This window comes from Pteronotus mesoamericanus, unplaced genomic scaffold (assembly GCF_021234165.1).
Source record: "Pteronotus mesoamericanus isolate MK-2021 breed Mesoamerican mustached bat unplaced genomic scaffold, CSHL_Meso_final scaffold_507, whole genome shotgun sequence".
Lineage (NCBI taxonomy): Eukaryota > Metazoa > Chordata > Mammalia > Chiroptera > Mormoopidae > Pteronotus > Pteronotus mesoamericanus.
The window spans coordinates 816,818-829,868 of NW_026555319.1; the positions used below are offsets into that span (position 1 = coordinate 816,818).

At 55.6% G+C, this 13,051-nt stretch overlaps 1 protein-coding gene across 1 annotated transcript; it reads right to left on the reverse strand.

Moving 5' to 3' along the window:
* Positions 1 to 2,891: 2,891 nt before the first annotated feature.
* RAN (RAN, member RAS oncogene family) lies at positions 2,892 to 7,533 on the reverse strand. The gene is made up of 7 exons (XM_054594086.1): positions 7,420 to 7,533; positions 6,841 to 6,886; positions 6,374 to 6,458; positions 6,172 to 6,297; positions 5,005 to 5,192; positions 4,675 to 4,845; positions 2,892 to 4,579 (listed from the first exon to the last, which is right to left on the reverse strand). The coding sequence occupies exons 2-7, from the start codon at positions 6,874 to 6,876 to the stop codon at positions 4,535 to 4,537; spliced, it is 651 nt and encodes a 216-aa protein (XP_054450061.1). The 5' UTR covers positions 6,877 to 6,886; positions 7,420 to 7,533; the 3' UTR covers positions 2,892 to 4,534.
* Between the last annotated feature and the right edge of the window lie 5,518 nt (positions 7,534 to 13,051).

The following is a 13,051-nucleotide window of genomic DNA, read 5'->3' on the forward strand; positions in this document are numbered from 1 at the left end:
TTTTATTTACCCTCTCGTCTGAGCAGCAAATTTATTTCCAACAGCTGAGACAATGAATCTGCCTCGGCGGATAAGGAAAACATGGTATACACGCACAGTGGAATATTATTCAGCCTTAAAAACGAAAAGCTTTTCACATCACAACTGTGTGTGGAACCTAAAACGGCGGGACTCGTAGAAGCAGAGCGTAGACCGGTGGTGCCAGGGGCCGGCGGCAGGGGTGGGGGTTGTTGGTCAAGGGCACAAAGCGTGTTAAGCAGGGCAAGCGGCCCTGGAACATAAGCACAGTGACGAGTCAGCAACGCCGCCACGATTCCCCCTTAAATGCAGGGGTACGTCCCGAGACCCCCCGCGGACGCCTGAGACCACGGCAGCTCCAAACCCTCCGTGCACTGTTTTCCTTCAGTAGCTGCTTCGGATGAAGTGTACGCTGTAAATCGGGCCCAGAGAGTGATAAACAACTGCTGATAGTGTCACCCTTGATATGTGATGAGGGGAACCAATGTAACAGCGCCGCCGGCGTTGAGACTTTGTGTTAGGGCACGTCAGGAGGGTCCCCGAGCCGGGGCGCTCGACCCGCGTATCGGAAACCGGTGGGGGGGTGGAGGGGGGGAGGACTACTGTATACCGAGTGTTTGAAATTGGCTAAGAGAAGGGTCTTAACCGTTCTTGCTACGCACAAGTAATTGAGGTGCTGAATACATTGAGTAGGTTGATTGTGGCGATCATTTCACCGAAACATCACACTGTACATGTGACTCCAGAGTTTTTGTCAGTCGCCCCGAACGGAGATGGGGGTGAGCCCGGTGGCCTGGAAGATGGTGCCGGACGTTACAGTGGAGGTTCACTCCAGGGTTTGCCGCGATGCTTGCTAGAGGGAGAGATTTTGTCGTGACACGGTGCCTTCCCCGTATCTGGACTCTGCAGTGTGGAGGCTGGACTTGAGGAGACAAGTCTAGACCGTCTCGCTCACTGGGCGCCCCCCCCACCCACCTGGGCTCCCGCTGAGCTCTACACGGTTCCGAGAAACCCCGCCCCGAGTCCCCAGCCACACCGGCCTCCAGCTGCCCGCGCCCCCTCGCCCCGCCGGCCCGCCCGCCCTTTGCCTCGCTTCCTCCTTGCCCGCCTTCGGTCCCTGCCCCGGCTCCCCCAACAGGCCCGGTGCCCGTCGAGCCCGAGCGTCACCTACGTTCCCACCGTGGCAGGGGCTGCACTCACCGCTCATTCCTGCAGCCCCGCGACTGCCCAGCTCCCAGGACACAAGCTCCCGGCAAAGCCCTGGCCGCCGCCACCCAGCGCAGGTAGGCGCTCAGGACGCGCGGGCAGGAACGGCCACAGCAGAGGCGGCCTTCTCGCCTGGAACGGCCCCCATTTCGCTTCTTACAGGCAGGGAGGGGAGAAGCAATTGCACTCCAGGTTCCTCCCCCTCTTCCCGCGGCTACGGCAGCAGGGACTCGGTGTGTAGGAACAGCATCGTGTGAGCTCGGTGACTCGCACCCACCCTCTGCCACTCCTCGGGCGGCGTCAGGCAGGAATAACTGGCTACGATGTGCCCGGTGCCGGCTCCGGCGGGAGCCCCGCCGTGACCTCAAGATGACTCCACCGGAGGCACAGAGTCTGACCTGCTCCTCCCCTGGACTTTCTGACCCCCAAATCCCTGTCCTCCCCATTCAGGGGTCCCACAGGAAAGGTCACCAACCCTGGGGCAGCCACCCTGCTGACGGGGGCTGGGCGCGGCTGCCGGGGTGCCCACAGCAGGGCCAGGAACCAGCTCGCAGGCCAGCCTGAGCGCCGACCCGGCAGGACTGGCTGGCAGGCGCGCTGCGGGGACCGGGCACTCCCTCTTCCCGGCACAGGCCGGCCGGCCCGCCTGGACCATCGAGCGGCCGCCCTTCTGCCTCTGTAACGTGCGTCCTGAGCCTGCACAGCCCAGCTGCCTCCCAGCTCCTGCCCCTGCAACTGTCCAATCTGAGAACCCGAACCCACCCAGGCAGGCTGCGCCGATGGGGTGACGACCGCCCACACCCCGACTGGGCAGCGGCAGCGGCAGCGGCAGCTGCGGTCGGAGCCCCTTCCAAACCAGACCCTGGTCCCGTGACTGACTGTGAGGATGCCAGTGGTCAGGAAACCTCTCCCCTTCTCCAAACAGCTTCCGGGCTGAAGGCTGGGAGGGGCGGCCGGACTCGGTCACCGCCGTTGCTGGCACGGTGCCTGCCCAACGGACGTGCACCTTTCAGGTCTTGGTTCGACCCGCAGGACGCCTGCGCCCCAATGTGGCCGAAGGTCTCATCAAAACACAAGGTGGGTTTGTCCAGCACGCACACGCCCATCAAACCTGTTGCCCCTTCATCCCCTTTGCTCAACATGTAACTTCCTAGATGGTCACGTTGCACCACAGAAAGCAAAAATCTTCACTTGAGTCACTTCAGGTACTTGTCAGCAGCCCGGCAATCGGTCCGTTTTGGTCTTGAAAACCTGCCTTCACTCGTTTTGAGATTGACAAGCCCAGAGACCCATTCTGCAGGGGCTTTTAAAAACGCAGTCCACACACGTGGGGGAACTGCCTTTCGAGACCTCCTGCCCTTTCTGAAGCTCGCCAGCGCCATTTTCAAATTTCGCTTTATTACGGAACGCTCCCGCGAAGAGGCCTCCTAGCCTACCGACCCCACAGGCCAAGGCCGCCCAGCCCGCCCTAGGCCTCCCCGGCCCGCCGCCGCCCGCCGCCACCCGCCGCCGCCACCGGGGTCTTCCGCGCACGGCTTCTCCCACACGAGTCCTCACAAAACGGAGGACAGCTTTCCATTTGTATAAACTGGACACAACTCTATGCCCCGCACGATGACCAGTGCTATCAGTTATTTCGCAAATACTAGAGATTCAGAAAATCCAAGCAAAGTATAAGCAATATATTTCGCAGCAGTATTTTTTCCAACGACTCGTAAACCCTTTCCCACCCCGTATTAAACAAGCAGCTTCCAAAAGTTAAGGGTTACATTGAAGAGTCAGAGTGTCCGTTACACTTGCATTCTACACACACACACACACACACGACCCCCCTTACATTAGGTTATCTGAGAGGTTTCATCCCAATTTGGGGAAGAAACTTTTCACACCTTGGACTGTTAACATCTGGTTCTGAATGGGAGAGCGCACAGCATATACAGCAATTCAAACTTTAAGCAAACCTACTGATGTTGAACTTCAATCTTAAAATTTAATCCATTCTACACTTTGTATATTTTCCCATGTATTTGAGTGATCCTTTCCTACCTGTTTTTGGTAAGAAGTCATCATTTAAGGAAAATTGGACAGTTGAAGAACTTTGGTAAACTGAAGTATAGCAATACTTGTATGAGCAAAATAGCTCACACCTTTGAAACTGAATTCTACAGTCTAGTGTCACTGAGATCAAACTCGGGCCAGGCCGACTGCGGAAACCACACAGAAGACCGCCGAGGCAGGACTACTCCTCCGCGGTAGCGGGTTTCCTGGTTATTTGCCTGCGTCCTTGCACCGCTCCCAAAAATCACTCAGGAAAAAAACCATTAAAGCTGTGGTGCTCTAACTTAAATCCTTAATTTTTGGCATCTTTAAAGCTTGGAAGTACTTAAAGAGCAGTGCATAAATATAGAACATCTTCCTAGAATATCTTTACATTAACATCTAACATTAAAACAAAAAGCAAATAAATGCATAATCTATGTTTGTTTTTAACAGATCAGACTTCCCACAAGCTCTGCCTACCCTCTGAGTGGCTTCATCTGACTTTGAAATGCTCTGTGCCAGCAGATCGGTTACTTCAGCCATAAAATAAAAGCCAAACACAGTTCTTAAAACGTCTGTTTGGAATGTCTAAAACGCGTACCGCTTGTGCCCCATCAGGTCGCACGGTCCTGAACAAGCTCTTCACACGTGACACTACGTAGCCAGAAAGCAGGTGGGGAGACGTTATTTCAGCTGAACTGCGCTGACAGTATTTACACCTCTTAACTTACCACACACAATACTATTGATCTGTCATTTCATTTGTGTGAAATGATTGAAAATACAAAAAATCAGAACAGGAAAAATCTAACGTCAGACTTTAAGTGACAATAGTAAAGGCAATCTAAAGAGTAACAGCACAGTTTTCCTTGTTAGTGGTTTTAAAATGCTTATTAAACGAGGGATGAGTTCACTTGCTGAGATATTTGAAATACAACTTTATTCTGATTCTAAACGGAAAGGAACGGGAATGACAGTAACAAACAAGGTTTCTCCACTGAATGTTGTGATGCGGCTGCCGCAGTCTTAGAGTTGAAACTCAGTAAGGAAATAACTGCGTTCCAAAACAGCAAAATATGCAGGTCCAACAAATGAAGGTGTTTTTAAACGGCCACATTCACTCCGAAGCCCATTCGCCTCAGCACCCCACAGATCAAGCACAGGTTCTGCTTAGCTAGATAATAAAGTGGCAAACACGCTGCACCACTAACATCACAGGACAGCTGCCTATAAAACTAGACTTCTGACGCTGGGCTCCAGCTTCCCTTTCTCACAGGTCGTCGTCCTCATCCGGCAGAGCGGTGGTCTGAGCAACCTGGAGAGAGATGGAACACGGTGACCCTCCAGACGGGGGCTGGCAGGGACGCGGACGCACCGCCCTGAGGACGGCCCCGCAGTGTGAACACGTACCTCGAGGTCGTGCTCGTACTGTGCTGCCAACGCTGGGTCCATGACGACCTCCGGTGGGGCGAGAGCAGGCATGGCGACAAACTCTAAGTTAGGGTCTCCGATTAGTTTTCTAGCGAGCCAGAGGAAGGGCTTTTCGAAGTTGTAGTTACTTTTGGCAGAAATGTCGTAGTACTGGTAAAAACAGAAGTAAAATTACACTTAAATGATTATTCTTGGGGATGTTTCCAGCTAAGAGACAAAATCCTTCCCATCACACACGCCTCCGAGCCACTGGAGCAGACCCGCACTGCCCTTTGCCCGAGGGCCCTGATCCGCAAGCATCACACCAACCTGAAGGTTCTTCTTTCGGTGGAAGACTATGGACTTCGCCTTGACTTTTCTGTCCTTAATGTCCACCTTGTTGCCGCACAGCACGATGGGGATGTTCTCGCACACCCGCACCAGGTCCCTGTGCCAGTTAGGCACGTTCTTGTAAGTGACTCTCGAGGTGACGTCGAACATGATGATGGCACACTGGGCTGAAAGAGGCACGCGCAGCCATCAGTACGCTCCCAGGGCTGTACCGCACGGACGAGAAACACTGACAAATTATCAATTCAACTTCCCAGCCTCAGGCCAAACTCCAGGCCCTCTAGATGCCTCTCACGCATCTCTAAGGTCTCTTCCAATTCTAAACACCTTAAATTATGATCGCAAGCAATAATGCTTAAAATTCCCGTTTATTTTACAACGCACGAGAAGTGCGAAACACCAGCGTACCCTATCAAATCTCCCTGTAACGTTTCACATTGGTTCTGCCTCATCCCAAAAAAGTATCCAAAGGAAGTTCATGGCAAATCGGCAGAGAACTCACCTTCCGGTATTATGCACATCTAGAAAGGGATTCTTTAAAAGACCCTTAAATGGCTGAATGTACCAGGAGAGTTCATGCCTGTTTCTAAAAAGGCAGATGTAGAGATAGCCCTGATCAAGCTGGTAAGAAAACACGCCAGAGGACGTGTGGTCCAGCAGGTTTTTAGGTAAAGAATTTGGATGTTCGCAAGGCACGCTAAAGGCACGGAAAGATTCCCAACAATTCGTCAACAGAGCGAGATTCCAGGAAATGAGTGTTTTCTCTAGTCGTTCTTGTTTGGTACAGCAAATGAATATGCAATTTTTAAACCAACCAGTTTGAAAAGAAAATTACTTTGCAAAACTTAGTACAATTAAAAAGGAGTCGACTGGCCACACACCACCTGTGAAAGGGACCCCACCCCAGCCCCTCGGATCCAGCACGAGTGCCTGTTCACCGTCTTCAACGGCAGGGACGGTAACCGCTATAACCAGCAAAACGTTCCCAAACTAAGTCCCCAAATGCTGAGGCTGCGCCGCCAGCTCGGCTGCCGATCACCACCCCCCAATTCGGAGGCTCCCTATAAACCAGCGGTTTCCAGGGAGCCTCTCGGCGGCGCCCACCGCCCCAGGGCCGGCCTCACGATCCCGCCCCCCGCGCCCCACCTTGGATGTAGTAGCCGTCCCGCAGGCCGCCGAACTTCTCCTGGCCCGCCGTGTCCCAGACGTTGAACTTGATGGGCCCTCGGTTGGTGTGGAACACCAGCGGGTGGACCTCCACGCCTAGAGTGGCTGCAACGGCGGCACACGCGTCAGTCCCCGGCCCGCGCGGCGCCCCGCGCGCTCGCGCCCACCCGTCCCCACGTACCTACATACTTCTTCTCAAATTCACCCGTGAGATGGCGTTTCACGAAGGTGGTCTTCCCGGTCCCACCGTCGCCAACCAACACAAGCTGTCGGGGAACACAGCGCTGAAATGAGCCCCAAACACGGACCCCAAACCGCGGGAGCAGTGGACTCTCTGGACCCCACTTCACCCGAGAGACACGACTCTAACCGTCCCTCGGCCGCTCTGAACAAAGGGCCGGAGGGACGCGGCCCGGCTGCCTCTAACTCACGACTGCGCGCGGGCTCCGCCGCCGCGTCTGGGGGCCCGGGGAGCCCCGCGGACCCCGCCGCGAAGGCGCGCCGGCCGCTGCACAGCCAGCACCGCCTGCGGCCGGGAAGGAGACCGGCTCATCGAGTCGCCGGGGACGGGCCCGCGCGCCCCCGGGGCCGCCCTCCCTCCGGGCGCGGGCGTTCCCCGCCGCCGGCGCAGCTCCGAGGACGACATACTTTGAACTGAACTTGGGGTTCTCCTTGGGCGGCCATGGTGATGTGACTGCGGAACAGAGAGGAAGGGATCAGGCCTGGCGCACGTGGCGGGCGGGCCCACGTGCCGCCCACAAAGGCCGGCGCCCCGAGCCCCCCACTCGCACACGCGGGCAGGGCGGCGGCAGCACGCGGGCGCGCAATGGCGGCGGGTCCCCGCCCGCTCATTCAGCGCCGGGCCTGGCCGCGCGCCCGCGACAGAGCCGCTCGGAGGCCGGCCCGCGGAAAGCGCCTGGTCACGCGGCCGGGCCTCCCTCCCCTACCCTCCCTGCCCCCTCGGCCCGGCCCCGCCGCCCTTCCCGGCCCCCCGCGCTGGGACCCCGGTCCGCGGCCTCCGCCACCGGGAAGGAAAAGAGCCCGCGCCCGCCCGCCCGCCGCCGCCAGGGCCCGAAGTAACCGCCCGCTCACGGCCGCCGCCCGGCCCGCCGCCACGACGCCCCGGCCCAGCCCGGCCCAGCCATGTCCTCGGTCCCTGCCCTCGGTCCCGGGACCCACCCTCGGCTCTCGTCCCCGGTCCCCGGTCAGCCCAACCGCCGCCGATACCTTCCAGAAGCGTCTCCCGGGCCGTCTGACTGAGAGCTGGAAAGATGGCGGAAGCGCAATTCAAATGCCCGGAGACGCAGCCGACGCCGGCGCGCGCCGGAGGGGGCGGGGCAACGGCGCCTCGCCGCTCCCACGTGGCCAGACGCGCGCGTGCACAGCCGCCGCCGGCCGCACCCGTCCGCGGGCGTACGGGAAGGGGCGGGCGAGGAAGTCGGGGCGGGAGCGCGCACGCAGGCGGCCTGCAAGCCACGTGTGCCCGCCCCACGGGCGGCTTCCCCGCGCGCGCATGCGCTGACGGGAGGCGGCGCGCCCTGAGGCTACCTTGGTCACAGAGCGGGGAGGGGTCACTGGGGCCCGTCGGGCGGGAAACGCTGGGGAGCGGCCTACACAAAGCTGGTGGGCCTCCCGCGTAGACGCGGGCCTCGCAGTCCTCGCCGGCGCCGTGGTCGGGAGCGGCCCCCTGTCCCCGCCCCTGGGCCTCCATCAGGACCTTGTGGGGGGGATGAAAGGTATCTAATTGGTCAGAAGGCTTTGCGGCCTTTTCCTGCAAACGGGGTGATGGTTTGGTGTGTTTTCAACCTCGGAAGCCCATCCTAGTTGCAAACCTGGACGCGGTCCACGAGTATTCGGGTCCCAGACTCGAGATAAGGCTGTCAGGTTCAGACAAAGAGCTGGGCACTCGGAAGTCATTTGCTTCTGGGATACCCACCGTACGGGGCCATCATGGCTAGAAAATGAGGTGAACCACAAGCTCAACACGTATCGGGTCACTTTCAGCGAAATAGGCTGAATGAAGGCCTCCACTTTCCCATCCTAAGTCTAAGGCCAGCTTTGGGCATTTGTAGGGGCAGCCACGGACCTTCAATTGATGTCTGGGTCCCCCATCCCAAGCAAGCCTCCGTGAGTGGCAGCAGGAGCAGGCAGCTGGCAGCCCCATCGGAGCAGTCACGGCTCTCAAAAAGGGGACTTCCCAGAGCAGGAGAACCCAAATACCAAGGACTTAGCCACTAGCCCTAAGTGCACTTGAGGGCAAGTCTTTTGGGAATCCAAGTGACGCAAATTGGGCCCAACCCCTCTGAGCAGCTGCCTGCTGGGAACTCAGTGTGGACGCCCCAAAGGACCCGGGAAAACACCAGGCAGATCCGCATGCTGCTGGGGGGAGAATAAATCGGCTTGGCCTCTGGGAGGGCAGAAACTAATAAAACATAAATGCCCGGAGCTCATGGCCCTGCGCGTTCATTTCTAGGGAGATGTGGAGTTAAACTCGCACATGCTCTCAAGGAGCCCAGAATCACAACGCTTGCTGTGACATTATAGCAACAAAAAATAGGCCTTACATAATGCTCGCTGCGACATACTAGCAAAAAATGGAACTTACATAAATATCCGACAGGGAAATGTATACGTAAGATACGTTCTGTCTATATTACGGATGACTGTACAGCATTTAAAAGGGATAAAGTTCATCTATGTCACAAGGTTAGGAGATCCCAAAACCATAATGTTGAGAAAAGAAGCAAGTTCAAGAAAGACATGATAGTAGCTTTATATAATCTGATAATATAGAACATAATTTTACGTGGAGGAATTATATATAGTATAACACTGTGTGTGTATATATATTTTTACAAACACATGAAACCATACTGTTTCTTGGATATGTATGTAGATTTGTACAAATCGACTGCAAGGATGTAGGCTGAGTTCTGATGGCTGTCATTTGGACAGACAGCGGAAGGGAGTGTGAGGGAGCTGGGCAGAGAAGGCGAAGGAGCCTGATCTGCAATGTTCTGGCTTTTTAAAGCCAGGGACACAACTGTGACCGGGCGATAACCATGGTACAATTCGGGGCGGCGACAACGCCCGTGTTCATGGCTTTGGTATTGAAAAAGTATTTCCGCCAAAGCGCCCTGGGGAAACGGGCCAAACCAAGCCCAATAGCTGCTCTTGCACTCGCCTGCTGGGTGGTTTGTTCCTTAGCTGCAAGTGTCTTTAACTGGCCGAATCCCACAGCTTCCAAAGACCATCATCTTCAGGACCACAGTGCGAAACAGGAAAATATACGCGAATGGGCAGACAGACGGCTTTTCCCCGGGAAACTGCCTGAGCCCTTCCAGCTGCCAGTGGCCTTAGGACAGAGAGGTACTTGCTTCCTTTGCCACCCAGCATGGACTGAGAACCCTGTTTAACCTGTAGTTCAAAATACTGCAGCCACATACACAAAGAAATGTGTGCAGAATTCCAAAACAAGTTGCAAAAATAGCGCAGAGAATTTCAGCATTCATTGCTGCTGATGTCCCCAAATAGTGACATGGCTTTCTGTATCATTCTCTCCTTCTCTCTCTCCTTTTCTTTATATATAGGATTTTAAATATACCATATATATAACCCCCCTCCCCCCCCTATGTTTAAGAGTGATTGCAAACAGGATGTCCCTCAGTGAGGGGTTCTTAAAGCTGGGGACATCCTCTTACGTAACCACTGTGCGCGTGCCCGAATCAGGAAATCAATGTGGGTACCTTGCAGGATCGACTCCGCAGACTTCGCTGCCGGTTGTCTCACTCCTCTCCTTTACCTGGTGCAGGATCCGCCCAGCTTCACTTGGTACTTTTAACTCTCCTGGCTTCGCAGTCTCTTTCGATCCTGGACAGCACCTTCCCCTTTGCGGTTCATGATCTTGACGCTTCTGCCGCATGTTTCGTGGACCAGCTACGCGGCAGAATGTCCCTCCGTTTAGGTTTGTCTTGCTCAGGATTAGATTTAGGTCGTGGTTGGGCTGAGACGGCACAGAAGTGACGTTCCGTGTCTCGCATCTTATCAGGAGGGACAGAGGGATATTGAAACTATTTTCCCCTCTTCAGCCCTGCAACGTTTTCTGCCATGTGTCACCTAGACACATGAAACCCACAGCCAGCCAGGTCCCGTGTGAGCGTGCGTGTGCCTATTCTCCTGCCCCGTGTCAGGCCTCTGTCCCCGTCACTCTGTTGTAGCCACGCGAGCCTTTCTGAGTCTTCCCTTGGCCATGTTGTTCCTGCCACAGGGCCTTTGCGCTTACTGGTCCCTCTGCCTAAAGGGCATTTGCTTCACATCCTCGCCCGACTGGCTCCCTCTCACCCTGCTGGTCTCAGCTCAGAAGTCCCCTTCTCAGGCGGGTCCACCTGATGCCGCTTCTCACAGGCCGGCCGTTGGCGTCACAGCGTGGGTACCACCCCCACCCCGAGGCTCTTACTGCTCCCCGGGAGTATCTGGCTGAATTATTTACCGGCTTGCTTTTTTATCTTTCTTTTCCTCATTAGACTAAACAAAGTACTTTGTTTGGCCTGGTATTCAAGGTGTCTAGCACAGCGCCTGGCGTCTAAGAGCTGTTCGGTCCATATTTGTTGAATTGTCCAGTGACTTTCTCTTAACCCCATCTGAACACAGAGCGAGTAATCAGAAAGCAGAATTGTATTTTAATAACAATACTAACAGTCGTGATTTACGTCTACAAGCTTAAAGAATTTTCAGAATGCGCTCTCATGTTGGAGACTAACGTTAAGCAAATTACTCGAACATTTACCAACTATAGGGTCAAGCTTTTCTATTTGTGTTGTTTCCCTAACTGTGTTGAGTTTGCAAAACAATAAGGAACGAATTCTTAAAGATGTCGTCTCATTCATTCCTCAGTCCCGCCGGTGACGTCAGTAAGTTACCCCAGGAGACATGTCCCTTATCTGACACTCATACAGGGAGTGTACAGGGAGAATACAGGGAGTGTATTCATGCAGAGGCTACACGCCACTTTTCAGCTTAAGCATGGAAATCATTTTCTTTAAAAGGACAATGGCGAGATGTCATATATTCATGCCATATAGTCTTTTTCATACGAAGATCCGAATGGCGCCAGGAATGCGGTCCAACCTCCAGGGGTGTCGCTCGCCCGCTCTGGAGTGGGTCACGGCGCGCTCCTACCGGACCTGGCGGCCAGCATTCGGAAACACAACGGTCTTGAAATAAGTCCACGCGTTCTCTGATACTTCTCGCTTCAAAAGTTTGAGCCTAATTCTCCCCTCCTCGAGTGATGCTCACTTCCAACAGAGGAAACGTGCCCGCGTGGACAGTGTAACAGCTGAGACAAAGTCACGGAGGCTCTGTGGCTTCTACTTCGCTGCCTGGGATCACTCACAGGGGAAGAAGCCAGTGACCACGCTGCGGGGACAGGCACAGCCCCACGGAAGGGTTCCCGTGATGCGGAGCTGAGGCGCCCCCTCCCGCCCCCAGCAAGAGCCGTCGAACTTGCCGGCCACCAGCCGGCCCTCCTGGGAGCCGCTCCCCCGGCCCCAGTCAGGCCCCTGATGGCTGCGGCCTCTGCCGGTGCGGGGCCTGCAGGTTTCCGAGACCTGGGGCAGAACCTCCCAGGGAAGTCGCTCCTGATTTCCTGGCTCACAGGAGCTCTTTGAGATAACACTGCTCAACACCATTTCAAGCCATTAACTTCTGATGTAATTGGCTATGCAGCAACAGATAGCTAATGCAAAAAAAAAAAAAAAAAAAAAAAAAGGATATTTTTACATAAAAATCTAAACGCCTGGTTTCTTTGGAAAATCAGGAGCGGAAGGCATCGGGCCTGGGTTCCTGCGTGCCCACAGCCACCCGGAGGTGCGGGGCCACCGGCCTCCCTGCGACCCCCCACGAATGCGGCAGACACTGCTCTCAGCCTCTGCTTGTGCCATTCCCCACCAAACCTCAGACAGGACGCTTCGTGCCCTTCGCCCTTGTCGCCTGACACGCAGCCTGCTCTCCTCACTCGTCTGCCTGAGCTCTGGAACGTTTGCGTTCACAACCTCTAGTTCAGTGAGTCTAAGCCGCTGTGATGAAAAAATACAGACTCCTCCATCGATTCAGGTAATATTTATCGAGCACCTACTATGTACCAGGTGCTCCCTAAGGACTAGGGCAGGGACAAAACAGACCTGGCCTCGCGGAACTTTCATTCTAGAAGGAAGAAAGAGGAAACAGGCTTGTACGTAAGTGAAATGTGCGGGACAGTGCTGGCCGCTAAGGGGAACGCCGCAGCAGGTGAGGGAGACACAGGAGGTCAGAGGAAGGGGCGACCGTGGCGCGGGGTGGTGACCAGCAGGCCTTCCCCAAGACAGTGACATCTGCGCCGAGACCTACTGACGGGGAGGGAAGGAGCCACCCAGACAGGTGGAGAGACTTGGGGGAAGGCCAGGCCAACGAAAGGCCCTGGGGCCGGCCTGGCCCGGGGTCACCGGGACAGCAAGGAGGCGTGTGGCCGGAGGGGACTCGCTCGTGGAGGTCGGGCAGGGCTCCCGTTCTGACGATGCGTCTGTGGGAAAAAGGGTCTCAGGGTGAGTGCAAGGCGCCCTTGTGTTAAGAACAACGGCTGCTTCTTTTTAGCAAGAGGAATTTGGAAAGCAGACTGTTGGCAGCCCGGGGCAGGACAGGTGCTCTCTGTGAGAGAGCCTTTCACTCTGTGTCCCATGCCACTTTAGGAGAGTCTGGTCTAAGCAAAGAGGCTAGAAAGTGTCATAAGGACACAAAGATATATAATGGGACATAGCAGGACTTTCCAGAGGTTGAGAAAGGCCTGGGACTTTCTGGTGTCTGTCCGTCTGCCTATCTATCTATC